The sequence below is a fragment of the Branchiostoma belcheri genome, unplaced genomic scaffold (genome assembly GCF_001625305.1).
Source record: "Branchiostoma belcheri isolate BF01 breed outbred unplaced genomic scaffold, Haploidv18h27 scaffold12, whole genome shotgun sequence".
NCBI lineage: Eukaryota > Metazoa > Chordata > Leptocardii > Amphioxiformes > Branchiostomatidae > Branchiostoma > Branchiostoma belcheri.
The window spans coordinates 4,559,680-4,571,340 of NW_017802602.1; the positions used below are offsets into that span (position 1 = coordinate 4,559,680).

The window sequence follows — 11,661 nt, forward strand, 5'->3', positions numbered from 1 at the left end:
AGCATACATGAACTTTATTGCTCAACAATCGTACAAGGTACAATGTATGGCAGTAATACAACAATACTACAAAACTTTACTTACTACAAACTACTATCTAAACAGTATTTGAGTTACCATATGGCCATGTATTGATGATATGTTCTCGCTTATGGAATAAACATGAAGCATAAAGAACATAGCAACATATCTAGACAGACAAGTATGCCATTTGTAGGCTCTGGTGCATCAGGTTTGTAACTGCAGAAAAAGCACACAGTATGCACACAGTCTCATGTTGCATGGAACTGATTCTTTCAAACAGATTATTTTACGAGCTACTGGCCAAAGACTTCAAAAGTGTTCATGTACCAAGCTGCAGTCCATAAATTGCTGAATCATGGTATCAAATTACTTAAAACTTTTCGCAATCTAATCCATGCTGTTCAGTGCTTCCTGGCGCTAAGAATAATAATAGTAATTAATTTCTTTTTTTCTGTCAGCTTGTCGCAATCAGTTCAACTTTCCAAGGAACAACTTTGACATCTACGAAAACCGTTGCCACTGGTTCTCACATAGAAGGGTCAAGAGAACGTACGCGCAAGCTGAGCGATTTTGTGCGGACCGAGGAGGGAGACTGGTAACAATCAAGACCTCCAATAAGCAAGATTTTCTTGCAGGATTCAAGGACTTGAAAGTGAAACGTGCGAGAAGAAGGTATGCCTGTCACTTTGGTAGCTTTCATTGTTTGCTCCACACAGAGGATTTTCACTGAAGCAAATCCCCCTTTCTTCCTCCATACACCACCTCTTAGGAGGAAGTTCCACGCTGAAAGCTTCTTTCCTAGAACACCATCACTATGGAACAAGCTACCACATGATTGTTTCCCAGATGGGTACAACCTTAAACCTTTCAAGTCTAAGGTCAACAAACATCTGTCCTCACTGTCTGTACAGTAACCCAAAACATTTGAGTGGCTCCATCTTGTTTTGTGGTGAATATAAGTTAATAAAAAAAATGCCATGATGTTTTTTATTATGATCATTCAAGTAGCCACTGCTGAAGTCATACCATGACTTTTTAAACCTTTATTTCTTTTGATATGAAAGTTTTTCATTTCTTTATTAAACATTACCATTTACAAAATGGAGGAGACAAAACAGGTTGTTACCTGTACTAGTTGTCTTCCCCTACTACATGCAAAATGCATAAGTAGCAATGAATGACATTTGACTGTACATTTTGCATAATAATATATTATCTTTGTCAGGGTGTTTGACCCCAAGCAATCCCAATTATCAATGTTCGCTACGAACCTTATTGCCTCCGGGGAAGGAGACATCCTTCCGCAGAAGGGTTTTGTGAGAGATTTAGATTGTCATATTCGCAGCTGTTTCTCGTGTTTGGGTGGACGGATTCTTTTGAGACTCGGTATATGTTTTGCTGTTGGGCTGTAGATGATGCACGTTCTTTTGTTTTTATTGCATATGTGTTTTCGGGCGTGAAAATGGTGCCTTTTGGTGGCCCCAGAATACCCCTTTGAGCGTGAAAGTGGTCGCGACCGTTGACCTTTAGGCGTGTATTAGGTATTGCCGGTCTCGTCCACGAAGCTGACCCCTTGCACAGAGGGGTGTCCGGTCTCGATAAATTCTTTGTTTAAAACCCTAGTCCTGCGGCGCCGGAGGTATAAAATCTCAGATTTTACTTGTTTCATACTATTAGTAACTTTTGGATCGGCCTGGACGACTTGCGGAGAGAAAACATCATGGAATGGAGCGATGGGACAACTTTGAGCAACGGCAACTACAACAACTGGAAATTTCCACCCAGACGTCACAAGAAACGCGACTGTGCAGCAATACATCGCTCAAACCTTCAATGGGTTTTGGTCAACTGCAGGATGAAGTTTCCATTCATCTGTGAGATGGGTGAGCGATTTTTAAAATATTTACATGTGATTTTAAAAAGCTTTTGGGAATTCAGGTTTGTATCAAACACCATGTAGGAGTACATGTTGCCTTTGACTGTGGGTGAGTGCTTTCCTGAATTACAGTTACTGTAACTATAATAATAGCGACTGTAACTATAATTCAGGCGACATGTATATCCTGGATAAATAAATAAACAAATAAACAAAATAATAAAGAATCATACTGCACTGCGTTACACTTTACGTTTGACACAAAACATGCAATCCAATACATCTTAGCATCTTTTTTTTCATCTTTATAATACTCCTAAACCTGTTTCCCTAATTCATGTTTTACATTTCATCATCCAGTCTTTTTTGTCTTCATCTTGGCTACTTTTGTGCCGCTTTGATGAATGAACTGTTGCTTAGGCCACACCAATTTAATTTCATGGTTAACGGATTTTTCTAGAGGAATATTGGAGCGGGCGGGCGAAAAAAAATAAAAATAAAAACAGGCCTAGGTATCATAATATGGCCCACGATAGGAGCCATGAAGTCAACATACCAGGCTGTTTCAAAATTTGAACAATGAATTTTGAACTTTCAATGATACCACTGCATTGAAAGATGGAATAACTGTAACAATTAGGAAGAAAAGGACTGTTTTCAACTGTTCAGGGCAAAATATGAGCATTTTGAAGTTGATTCTGAAATTTTATTTTTATTTGCAAATCAGAAAAAATAAAGCAGGCGAATCCGTTAACCAAGAAATTAAATTGGTGTGGCCTTACTTTATACACACAATAGATAGCCCAACTGTAAAACATTTTATTATTGATTTATTTTGTTTTATTCAGATGACACCATGATCTGAAGGCTTGGCTGGACAGCCAAAAGTCACATGGAAAAAAAAACAGTGCAGGACTTTATGGTTAACAAGGTCTTATCAACCTTGTTAATCTTTTTATCTTCTTTTTCTTTGCTTTAATGCATAGTATCATTTGAATATAGTACATACCATATCCTTAACTTGATTAACGGAGCATGTACCTAAACCCATTTGGTGGTATATGTGATATCATTTTGTGTAATTTACCAGATATTTAGGTCTTAGTCTCTTAATAAGCACATACTTTAAGTTTTTTTCTTCTTCTGTCAAACTAGCATTACTGTGTATAACAGTGCTTCAGTCGAAGTGTAAGATGTTTGGTAGCTCATAGTGTAATGCAAATTTGCTATGGCTTGCATTTCACAGCCAAGCACACCCAGTCATCCTACTCTTTCCAATAAGTGTGTTGGGTTCTTTCATGTTAGGTTAGTCATTATCATATACTAGTAATACTCAATCATGTAGTGTTCAAATACACTTGACTGGTAGCTATAGCAACATATGGTGACTTTACAGAATCTAACGGGCTTTCAACATAAGACTCTTAAGAGTACTGTGTGCATAAAATGGTCATTATATATGGAATTTTAGGCATCGTCATGTAGACACTTAGTTTGTCGCCAGCTTTTTTTTATTAGGCCATGTTGATTTGATTATATGGATGACATCCTCCGGGAGCCCCAAAACTGATGCGCGCGTGCGAATAAAAAAAACGTTTTGCAAAAATAAAAAAAGTTTTATTTCATTATGAAATCTACGTGGTCATGAGGGTTGAGCAAATGGCACAGAATATGGTTTGGCGAATAATCTAGTCTTCAAGTTCATTTCTTTACAATTTCGTCTTTTTTCGTTTGATTTTGGCATTCTACGACATTGGTATAGTTTTTATTATTTTTTTTTGTAACTTGTGGTATCTTTTTGCTCATTTTGCAACTGTTTTGTACGATTTACAGTATGGTTGAAAACTTTTTTTTGGAAACGGCCGAAAATTCATGCGCGCGTGGATGTCATCCATATAAATCAACATGGCCTTATTATTATTTTTAAATCCAATTTTAACGTCATTTTTCTCCAAACCGGGGGTTAGACGTGCTTGCACCAAGTGCAAATCTTTTTTAAGCAAGATATTCGTAGAAAAACATAACTGAAGCAGCAATGAATTATTTAAAAAAGACAGAAACTGTGGAATCATCATAGAAGTATAATATTTTCCTCACTACATACCATATCATTATACACCTACATACCACCATAAGTGAAAGTTGTTGTATTTCAGTATCGGAATAACGTATTATAATTGGAGAAAATATTATTGCGGCTAAAGAGAGATTTCAGGAGAGATCACTACTTTAAAAACTTTAAACTTAACTTTAAAAAGTGTCATAAGGCTCACTAAACTTACTTTTGCATCATGTGGCTTTCTTGAGGTGAAGTTGCTGAGGTGAATAATAAAGGGTTATAAAAGAGGTAAAACATGCTGTAATGTTTTTTTGATTGCTGGTATTTACTTGATTACATGAGAAACTGTCTACACAGAACACACACACACTCCTAATCTTGCCGAGGTGTATAAAATTAGGGCTCTTTCAGGCTTAGTAGTGACTTTCCATATACAGTCAAATTTGGTCCAGCGACCACGTCCATAAACCGACCATCGGTTCAAGACGACCAGTTTTTGCCGGTCCCGATTTTCCCCCATAGGCCACATTCAAGCATTAAGAATTTTGCCCAAGAAGACCACTTGTCTTCTGTGACCGCGACCACCCCAATTTGGTCCGCAAACGACCCAACTTTGCATAAAACGACCGCATCATTTTCGGCATTCCGGTCCCGCCGGCTTGTCAACACTGAAATCACGCTAAGAACCACGGCCGTAACGCAACCCACATCGGGCTACACGGCTGTTATAATTAACCTTGTGATAATTTTCCGGCCGCTGCATTATAAAAATGTAACCAATGTACATGTACATGCATTGATTTTATATTAGGGCACAGGATTCTATCAACAGCAGATTAAAGGAAGTATCTGCAGTACCACTTACGACCGTTTGATGGCATATACCGCACCACTAAAGCTAAGGTCCCAATTGGGAAAAGGGGCCCTGGCGGGTAGTTCCCGGGCTGTTTTTTACCACTTTCGGGCGGGACCCCGACGTGGCCCCGCGGGGCACCCTGCGGCTACCGGGCTATTTTTTGGCCCGTCGGGGCCCCGATAAGAATTTAATTCTGAGTTAAATTCTACCCGGGCCCCGCTGACAAAAAGACGCCGTGACCTCATCGTGAGAACACCGAGAGGTACCCCTCCGCTTGCCGGCATTCCACCGGGACACATTTCTTACGTCATAGACCAGATGAACAGAATAAAGGTGTGTACGTCGTAAACCCGGGTAAAATGTGTGACCTCACAGATCAAATGATCACAACAAATACGTGAATTCTGCATTACGTATAGGTCAATACAAGACGTCGTCAGAGAATCTGCTGGGTACCTGCCGGGTGCCTGCCGGAGACCGACCAAATTTTTAACAAAATGTTACTGAAGGAAACTTTTAATTGTGACCACAACAGCCGATGCCCGCTCGACTCCTGAACCCGGCCGGGGCCAGCCGGGGCTACATCCCCGACGGGCACCGGCGTAATTGGGACCTTAGCTTTAATCGTAATCTTGTGCATGGGAAGCGGGACTTACGACATAACCGATACGTAATAGTTTCAAAGTCGGGGTCTTTTCATGTCAAACATAATAAAACTGTGTGATTTGAGACAACATAACTAGCAGTAGGTCTGTTTTACAATCACAAATAGTATATTTTTTATCATATCAGATGACTATTTAAAATGCAAGAACAATCAAAGTTATTTTGTTGGCGAAAACGTACGTAAACTAGAAAGGTAACATTTGCAAAGCAAATGCATAATGTTTACCTTCCAATATAGTCTGCTCTGTTGATTCTTATTCAAAGACATTCATATGTATGGTCAGACAGGAGTCTTAATCCCCCCTGCTATGAAATTGCAACATGATGTAACCCAACACTAGTTACCATGGTGATAGACGTCAACAAATCTGGTCATTGGCCAGGTCAGATAGAAGTTAGTGAATGGAAGAAGAAGAGGAGACGTGGCAAAAAACATGTTTTCCTTCGGTTAACATAATAAATTCATTTCTCCGCTCATGCACTCCTTTCCCCAGACGACCCTGGAAAGACCGTGGGCATCATTGTGGGCGTGGTCGTGCTGGCCTGCGTCATCGCCGCCATCAGCGCATGCGTCGTTCGGCGCATGCGTAGTCGGAGAAAAGGGTTTGACATGACAGCTCCGTCGTACAACATGGGCCACGCCAAACCGCGCCCGGCCGTCGCCATGGAGACGGGAAATTTGAAGTGATTAAACGTTCTGACCAATCACCATCCATCCTCAGGGTCGGCATAGCAAAGGACATAACTAAACTAACCGTAGGGTTGGCGAATTCTACCTTCGCAAGTCGGGACCTCAGGATATCACTTACTAGTAATCAACCAATGTACCCATCCATCCTCTAATTAATTAATCAATATATCGATCAGTTTATTACTGAATCGCCATTCTGTTAATATCATCGATAGGGATAGAATAATGGCAATATCTAGCAATGTATGTACTAGTCCCTACCTTCAAGAAAAACATATCATACGTCATGTAACGTTCACTTTTAATACAATGTACGTTCACTTTTAATACATGTACCTTTTTTACGAAGTTAAGTTTCTAGTTATTTAACATATATGTAGAATCCAGTCAAACAAGTGTTAAAATGAGTCATCTTCTTAGGCAGAATATCTTTTTTTTTACCTTTTATCAAATATCAGAAATCTGTACCATTTCAATGTTAATCAAGATTCAATGTTTATGTACTGTTAACGTGGTCTAGCTCTTCATGAATTCATGTAATAAACCGCTCAAATATGAAATGCTTTTCTCCTAACCTACACATTTTTGAAAGTTGTTGATTGTGTGATTGCGTGATAGTCAAACTGCCAGTACAGGGTGCACCTAATTAAATCATCAGATCAGAACCCACGGGCCCTTTTACAGGATGTTTTAATATGTGTACTTCAAAGCATTGATTGACAGCTATAAAAATTAGTCTATAATGCGACGTTTGGAATGAAGATTAAAATGCTATACCCATAAAGCACGTGTTCATGCACAGAGAACAGCTACAACTAGAGTTCGTAGGGCTCATGCCTTCGACTGTGTGATATTGTTTTGGTGGGTGTTTTTGGTTGTATATGGTAGTTTTTTTGTGTAGATGCTTATTGTTGTTATTGATGGTATTTAAAAGTTAATACCGTGATAAATAGCACTGGGACTGCAGGACCGAAACATAAATGGGACCGGGACTGCAGGACTGAAGCATAAATAGCACCGGGACTGCAGGACTGAAGCAGAAATAGCACCGGGACTGCAGGACTGAAGCATAAATAGCACCGGGACTGCAGGACTGAAGCATAAATAGCACCAGGACTGCAGGGCTGAAACATAAATAGCACCGGGACTGCAGGACTGAAGCATAAATAGCACCGGGACTGCAGGACTGAAGCATAAATGGGACCGGGACTGCAGGACTGAAGCATAAATAGCACCGGGACTGCAGGACTGAAGCATAAATAGCACCGGGACTGCAGGACTGAAGCATAAATGGCACCGGGACTGCAGGACTGAAGCATAAATAGCACCGGGACTGCAGGACTGAAGCATAAGTAGCACCGGGACTGCAGGACTGAAGCATAAATGGGACCGGGACTGCAGGACAATGCCCATCACTAAGACAACCTGCCTGCCAAAAATCGTGAACCTCGGACCATGCCTTCAAAATTTATTGTGCATAATATGCCAAACAGTGCCAAAACGATTTTATAGCCTTCTTGTCGAAGGCAACAACAACAACAAAAAAAACATTTTGCGTTCAGACTAATCATAGTATTCTATAATGCGGCGTTTGAAATGAAGTACCTTAAAACGCTATACGCATAAAGCACGTGTTCATGCATAGAGAACAGCTACAACAAAAAAAACATTTTGCGTCCAGACTAATCATAGTGTTACTTGTCATATTTACCAGTTTTTACTGTTAACGATTGCACAGTCGTTGCTTGCCGGTACGGTATGCGAGTGTTTGGACAGGCAAAGCCCGGCCGTACCGCCCCCACGGGGCCCGGCAACGGGCAAACCGGCGAGCCCCCGTACCAACCCACTTTTGTCCACCAGGATAGCACAAGCGACGATGAAGACCACGTGCATGAGAACAACCCAGACATACATGTGGCGTCCTCACACAAGGGAAAGGCGTATGATCATGATGAGACCGCATCACGCCCTGAAGGAGTATGTGGTGCAGGAGATGCAAACTTACATGACAAGGCAGCGAACAAAAGCACAGGTAACGACTTTTCTTGATTTTTCATGTAGTACAGATAGGGGAAGCCAATTAATTGCACAACGCTTGTTTCACTCCATTGTTAGTGAGATCGGCTTTCCGCACCGTGCAGTAAGCCTATCGCCGGCTAAATGCACCAAAATTTACCGAACATTGTCAACAACTGAACTGTAAACATGCACTAAAAATCGGCATACGCGGTAAAAACGGGCCGATAAACGCCCGTGTAAAGGAGAAATAGCGATGTTTTACATAAAATTGTCTGTTATGAGCGACAAAGAATGCGGTTTTTGTTTATAAACACGTTGATATCGAGCGTCCCGGCGGTCCCGGGGAACGTCGGCACCACAAAGGGAGGCCGGTCCGCTAAGAGCCATCAAAGGCCGTGCGAGGTGCGCTTTGATAGACAACTTGCTGGTCTCAATAAAAATGGGTCTCTCTCTACCTGTCTACTGTCTCACTGTCTCAGTTTTCTTGAATTTTTTAAGTCTTCGTCCGTGGCACACATGACGAAGTGTTCTATAGATAACGCTAGCCGTTGTTAGCGCTGCAATTTTCCCTTACGTAAAAAGAAAAATCGTGTTTGGAATTTTAAAAAAAAAACTCAGTCAAATCTTGCTGTCGTTTTTGACGGGATGCTGACGTGATCACAACGTCTGAGGTAGCAGAGCACAGTATTAGTGAGCGATCCCCGAGGTCTATGACGAGGGTATAGAAAAGAGTGCGTACAAACTTCTTGAAGACTTAGGTACCAGGTTTTGTGCTAGAGGCAGCCAGATGTCAAATGCAGTGTACATGTGAGGTACCGAACCATGTCGGCTGTCAGACTGTATGATTTGGATTGTGTACTTTTCCCGTTCGTGTATAAATACGCCAGATTACGCAACTGGCCTTCCGGGTGATTCGGCTGCAGTCTAATTGACCCCGGTAGAGGGCATGAGTATGGGCTCCCTAGCGGCTTGTTCTGGAACTGCAGGAGCATTTGTTGAAAAATTTTCGGAGGATAACTCAAGAACCGGTTGACGGATTGTCGTGATTTATGGTATGTAGGTAGCAGATGACAATTATGCAAACCAGGCGCTAGGAAGTTAAGTGAAGACGAACATCAATAAACATAATTTATTCAAATCATGACCTCATTTGCATAATTATGAGGAAGTGCTCTAATAGCCTTTTTGTTAAGATAAGGCTGTCATCGGGTGGAGAATATGATCAACTGATATAATCCATGCAAATGAGGCTCTTATTTGCAAAATCAATGATTAAAATTGTATAATTCGTCAACCGCAAGGGTTAACATCGTATGAGATCGTGGAACTCTAACTTGTTTTATGTTCGATGGCGGCGCTTATATAAGCGTAATTAACTTGAGTGCGTCGTCATCGCAGTCTTGTATTTTCTTTTATGTGCTTTAATAATAATAATAATAACAATAATAATAATAACAATAGTAATAATAATGATAATGATAATGATAATAACAATAGTAATAATAATAATAATAAAGTAAAACATATGTCATATGTGTATGCATGTATTTAGACTCCAGCCGTACTTTCTGCCGGTGCCACTACATCGCTACTACAGTTGCCATTGTCGCCATGGTCCTTGCACATGTCCTTGTGATCCTGTATGTGGACGCTCGGTTAAAAAGAATGGACGAGGTAAATAGTACCTGAGGACAAACTTGTGTTTTTGCCCGCCTTTCACAAATTTAGTTCAAGAACCATAATCATTTTGGCTTTGATAAGGTGTCCACATTGCACATAAGGAGTCTATTTATCTATGCAAATTCATGCAAATTATCGATGCAATATGTAAAAATAAAGCAGTGTAATATTTCTCTAACTGACGCCCAACTTAGTGAAAATTTCTACTGGTGGGAAGGCTAATTTTCTGAGACTCAGAAACCCATGTCATGTCCCGGGTACTGAGCTAAAAATGAGGAAGGTGGGCTACGTTTCTCATTTTGTAGGCCTCTTCTTCTGTGAATTTTCTTCTAGATGCTAGATTTAAAAGAGTGATTTTACGAAGATACACAGATATTCACCCATGACATATGATTAGTACATATTTCTATAACTTGCTGAAGTGATAAATAGCCACTAAATGCCAAACACAGTCAGTGACTAAAATAATAACCTTAGTAGTCTTCAGTGGTACAAAATCACAAAATCAGTAGCCAATCAATGGCTCACAGCTAGCGAATTTCTTAGCTCACTTTTAACATTTTTGTTTTAAACTATTTAGCGAGTGAACATCACCGTGGCAGTCACAGTGAGCAACGTCTTGGAGAAGCATCTTCACGAGATAAAGTCAGGCAAGTTGGGTGTATTTATATTTCCATCCACTTTGCATAATTTATGAGAAAATGTCATAATACCATAGTGCTGAATGAGGAGGATTTTACACTTGTGACACAAAGTCAGAAATCATGCAAATCAAATAATACACGAGAAAGTGCTAGAATTGCTGTCTGAAGATTATTTGTTGAAGGTATTAGATCGTGGAACTCTAGCTATTAATGTTGTCATACATTAATGTTATGTTACATAATGTTATGGTAGTTATTAATGTTATGCTATATAGCGAGGCAGATTCATCATTATGCTGACATTGGCCTCCTCAACCCAAAGAAGATACTGAACGTTCGTCTGTCTATGTTTGCTGCAGCTTTCCCTGTTGGACCACGCGGACCGAAGGGAACAGCTGGATCCCCTGGAAAGGATGGGTCACCTGGGTCTATCGGACCGGTGGGGCCTCCTGGGTCTATGGGGCCACTGGGGCCTCCTGGGAAGGCTGGGGCACCTGGGTCGATCGGGCCGGAGGGCTCTCCCGGGAAGACTGGGCCACCGGGGCAGAAGGGACTCGAGGGCTCTCCCGGGAAACCTGGGTCACCCGGGCAGATCGGGCCAGTGGGGCCTCCCGGCAAGAATGGGACACGTGGGCGGGCCGGGCCGAAAGGAACAGCTGGGTCCAAAGGAAAAGATGGGCCACCTGGAGCCGTGGGCTCTCCTGGGGAGGCCGGGCCACCTGGGCCAAAGGGTTCTCCTGGTTGGACAGGGCCACCTGGGCCAAAGGGTTCTCGTGGGGGGAGTGGGCCTCCTGGGCCAAAGGGCCCTCCTGGGTGGAGAGGGCAACCTGGGCCAAGGGGTTATCCTGGGCCTCCCGGGAAAACTGGCTCACGTTGGGGATCGGGATATAACATAGTACAGATCGCGGGATAAGCATCATCGGGATTCGGGATTTGCAGGATCTCCCGCGGGGGTTTGCGAGATATCACGCGGGAGATTGCGGGATATCACGCGGGAGATTGCGGTATAAACGTGTGGGAGTTTGCGGGATATCCTGCGGGAGTTTGCGGGATATCCTGCGGGAGTTTGCGGGATATCCTGCGGGAGTTTGCGGGATATCCCGCGGTATTCTTTCGGGACACCTATCGTGTCCCGCGTATCGCGTA

The 11,661-nt window shown here is 41.9% G+C and overlaps 2 protein-coding genes across 2 annotated transcripts; both read left to right on the forward strand.

The window, feature by feature from the left end:
• Positions 1-204: 204 nt before the first annotated feature.
• Positions 205-2,872, forward strand: LOC109462716 (snaclec CHH-B subunit beta-like). Its single transcript, XM_019759274.1, has 4 exons — positions 205-232; positions 483-696; positions 1,702-1,907; positions 2,749-2,872. Exons 1-4 carry the CDS (start codon positions 205-207, stop codon positions 2,763-2,765), a joined length of 465 nt encoding a protein of 154 aa, XP_019614833.1. The 3' UTR covers positions 2,766-2,872.
• Positions 2,873-7,930: 5,058 nt separating this feature from the next.
• LOC109462717 (collagen alpha-1(I) chain-like) lies at positions 7,931-11,428 on the forward strand. The gene is made up of 4 exons (XM_019759276.1): positions 7,931-8,204; positions 9,744-9,865; positions 10,452-10,521; positions 10,875-11,428. The coding sequence occupies exons 1-4, from the start codon at positions 7,931-7,933 to the stop codon at positions 11,426-11,428; spliced, it is 1,020 nt and encodes a 339-aa protein (XP_019614835.1).
• Positions 11,429-11,661: the final 233 nt, after the last annotated feature.

What these genes read in the sequence shown, in the direction of transcription:
- LOC109462716 (XM_019759274.1), top strand. Translation starts at nt 205, where the DNA reads ATGCCATTTGTAGGCTCTGGTGCATCAG. An exon ending in TGTAGGCTCTGGTGCATCAG is followed by an intron (nt 233 to 482) that starts GTTTGTAACTGC and finishes TTTTTCTGTCAG; the next exon opens with CTTGTCGCAATCAGTTCAAC. An exon ending in GTGAAACGTGCGAGAAGAAG is followed by an intron (nt 697 to 1,701) that starts GTATGCCTGTCA and finishes TCATACTATTAG; the next exon opens with TAACTTTTGGATCGGCCTGG.
- LOC109462717 (XM_019759276.1), top strand. Translation starts at nt 7,931, where the DNA reads ATGCGAGTGTTTGGACAGGCAAAGCCCGGCCGTACCGCCCCCACGGGG. An exon ending in GGCAGCGAACAAAAGCACAG is followed by an intron (nt 8,205 to 9,743) that starts GTAACGACTTTT and finishes GCATGTATTTAG; the next exon opens with ACTCCAGCCGTACTTTCTGC. An exon ending in TCTTCACGAGATAAAGTCAG is followed by an intron (nt 10,522 to 10,874) that starts GCAAGTTGGGTG and finishes TGTTTGCTGCAG; the next exon opens with CTTTCCCTGTTGGACCACGC.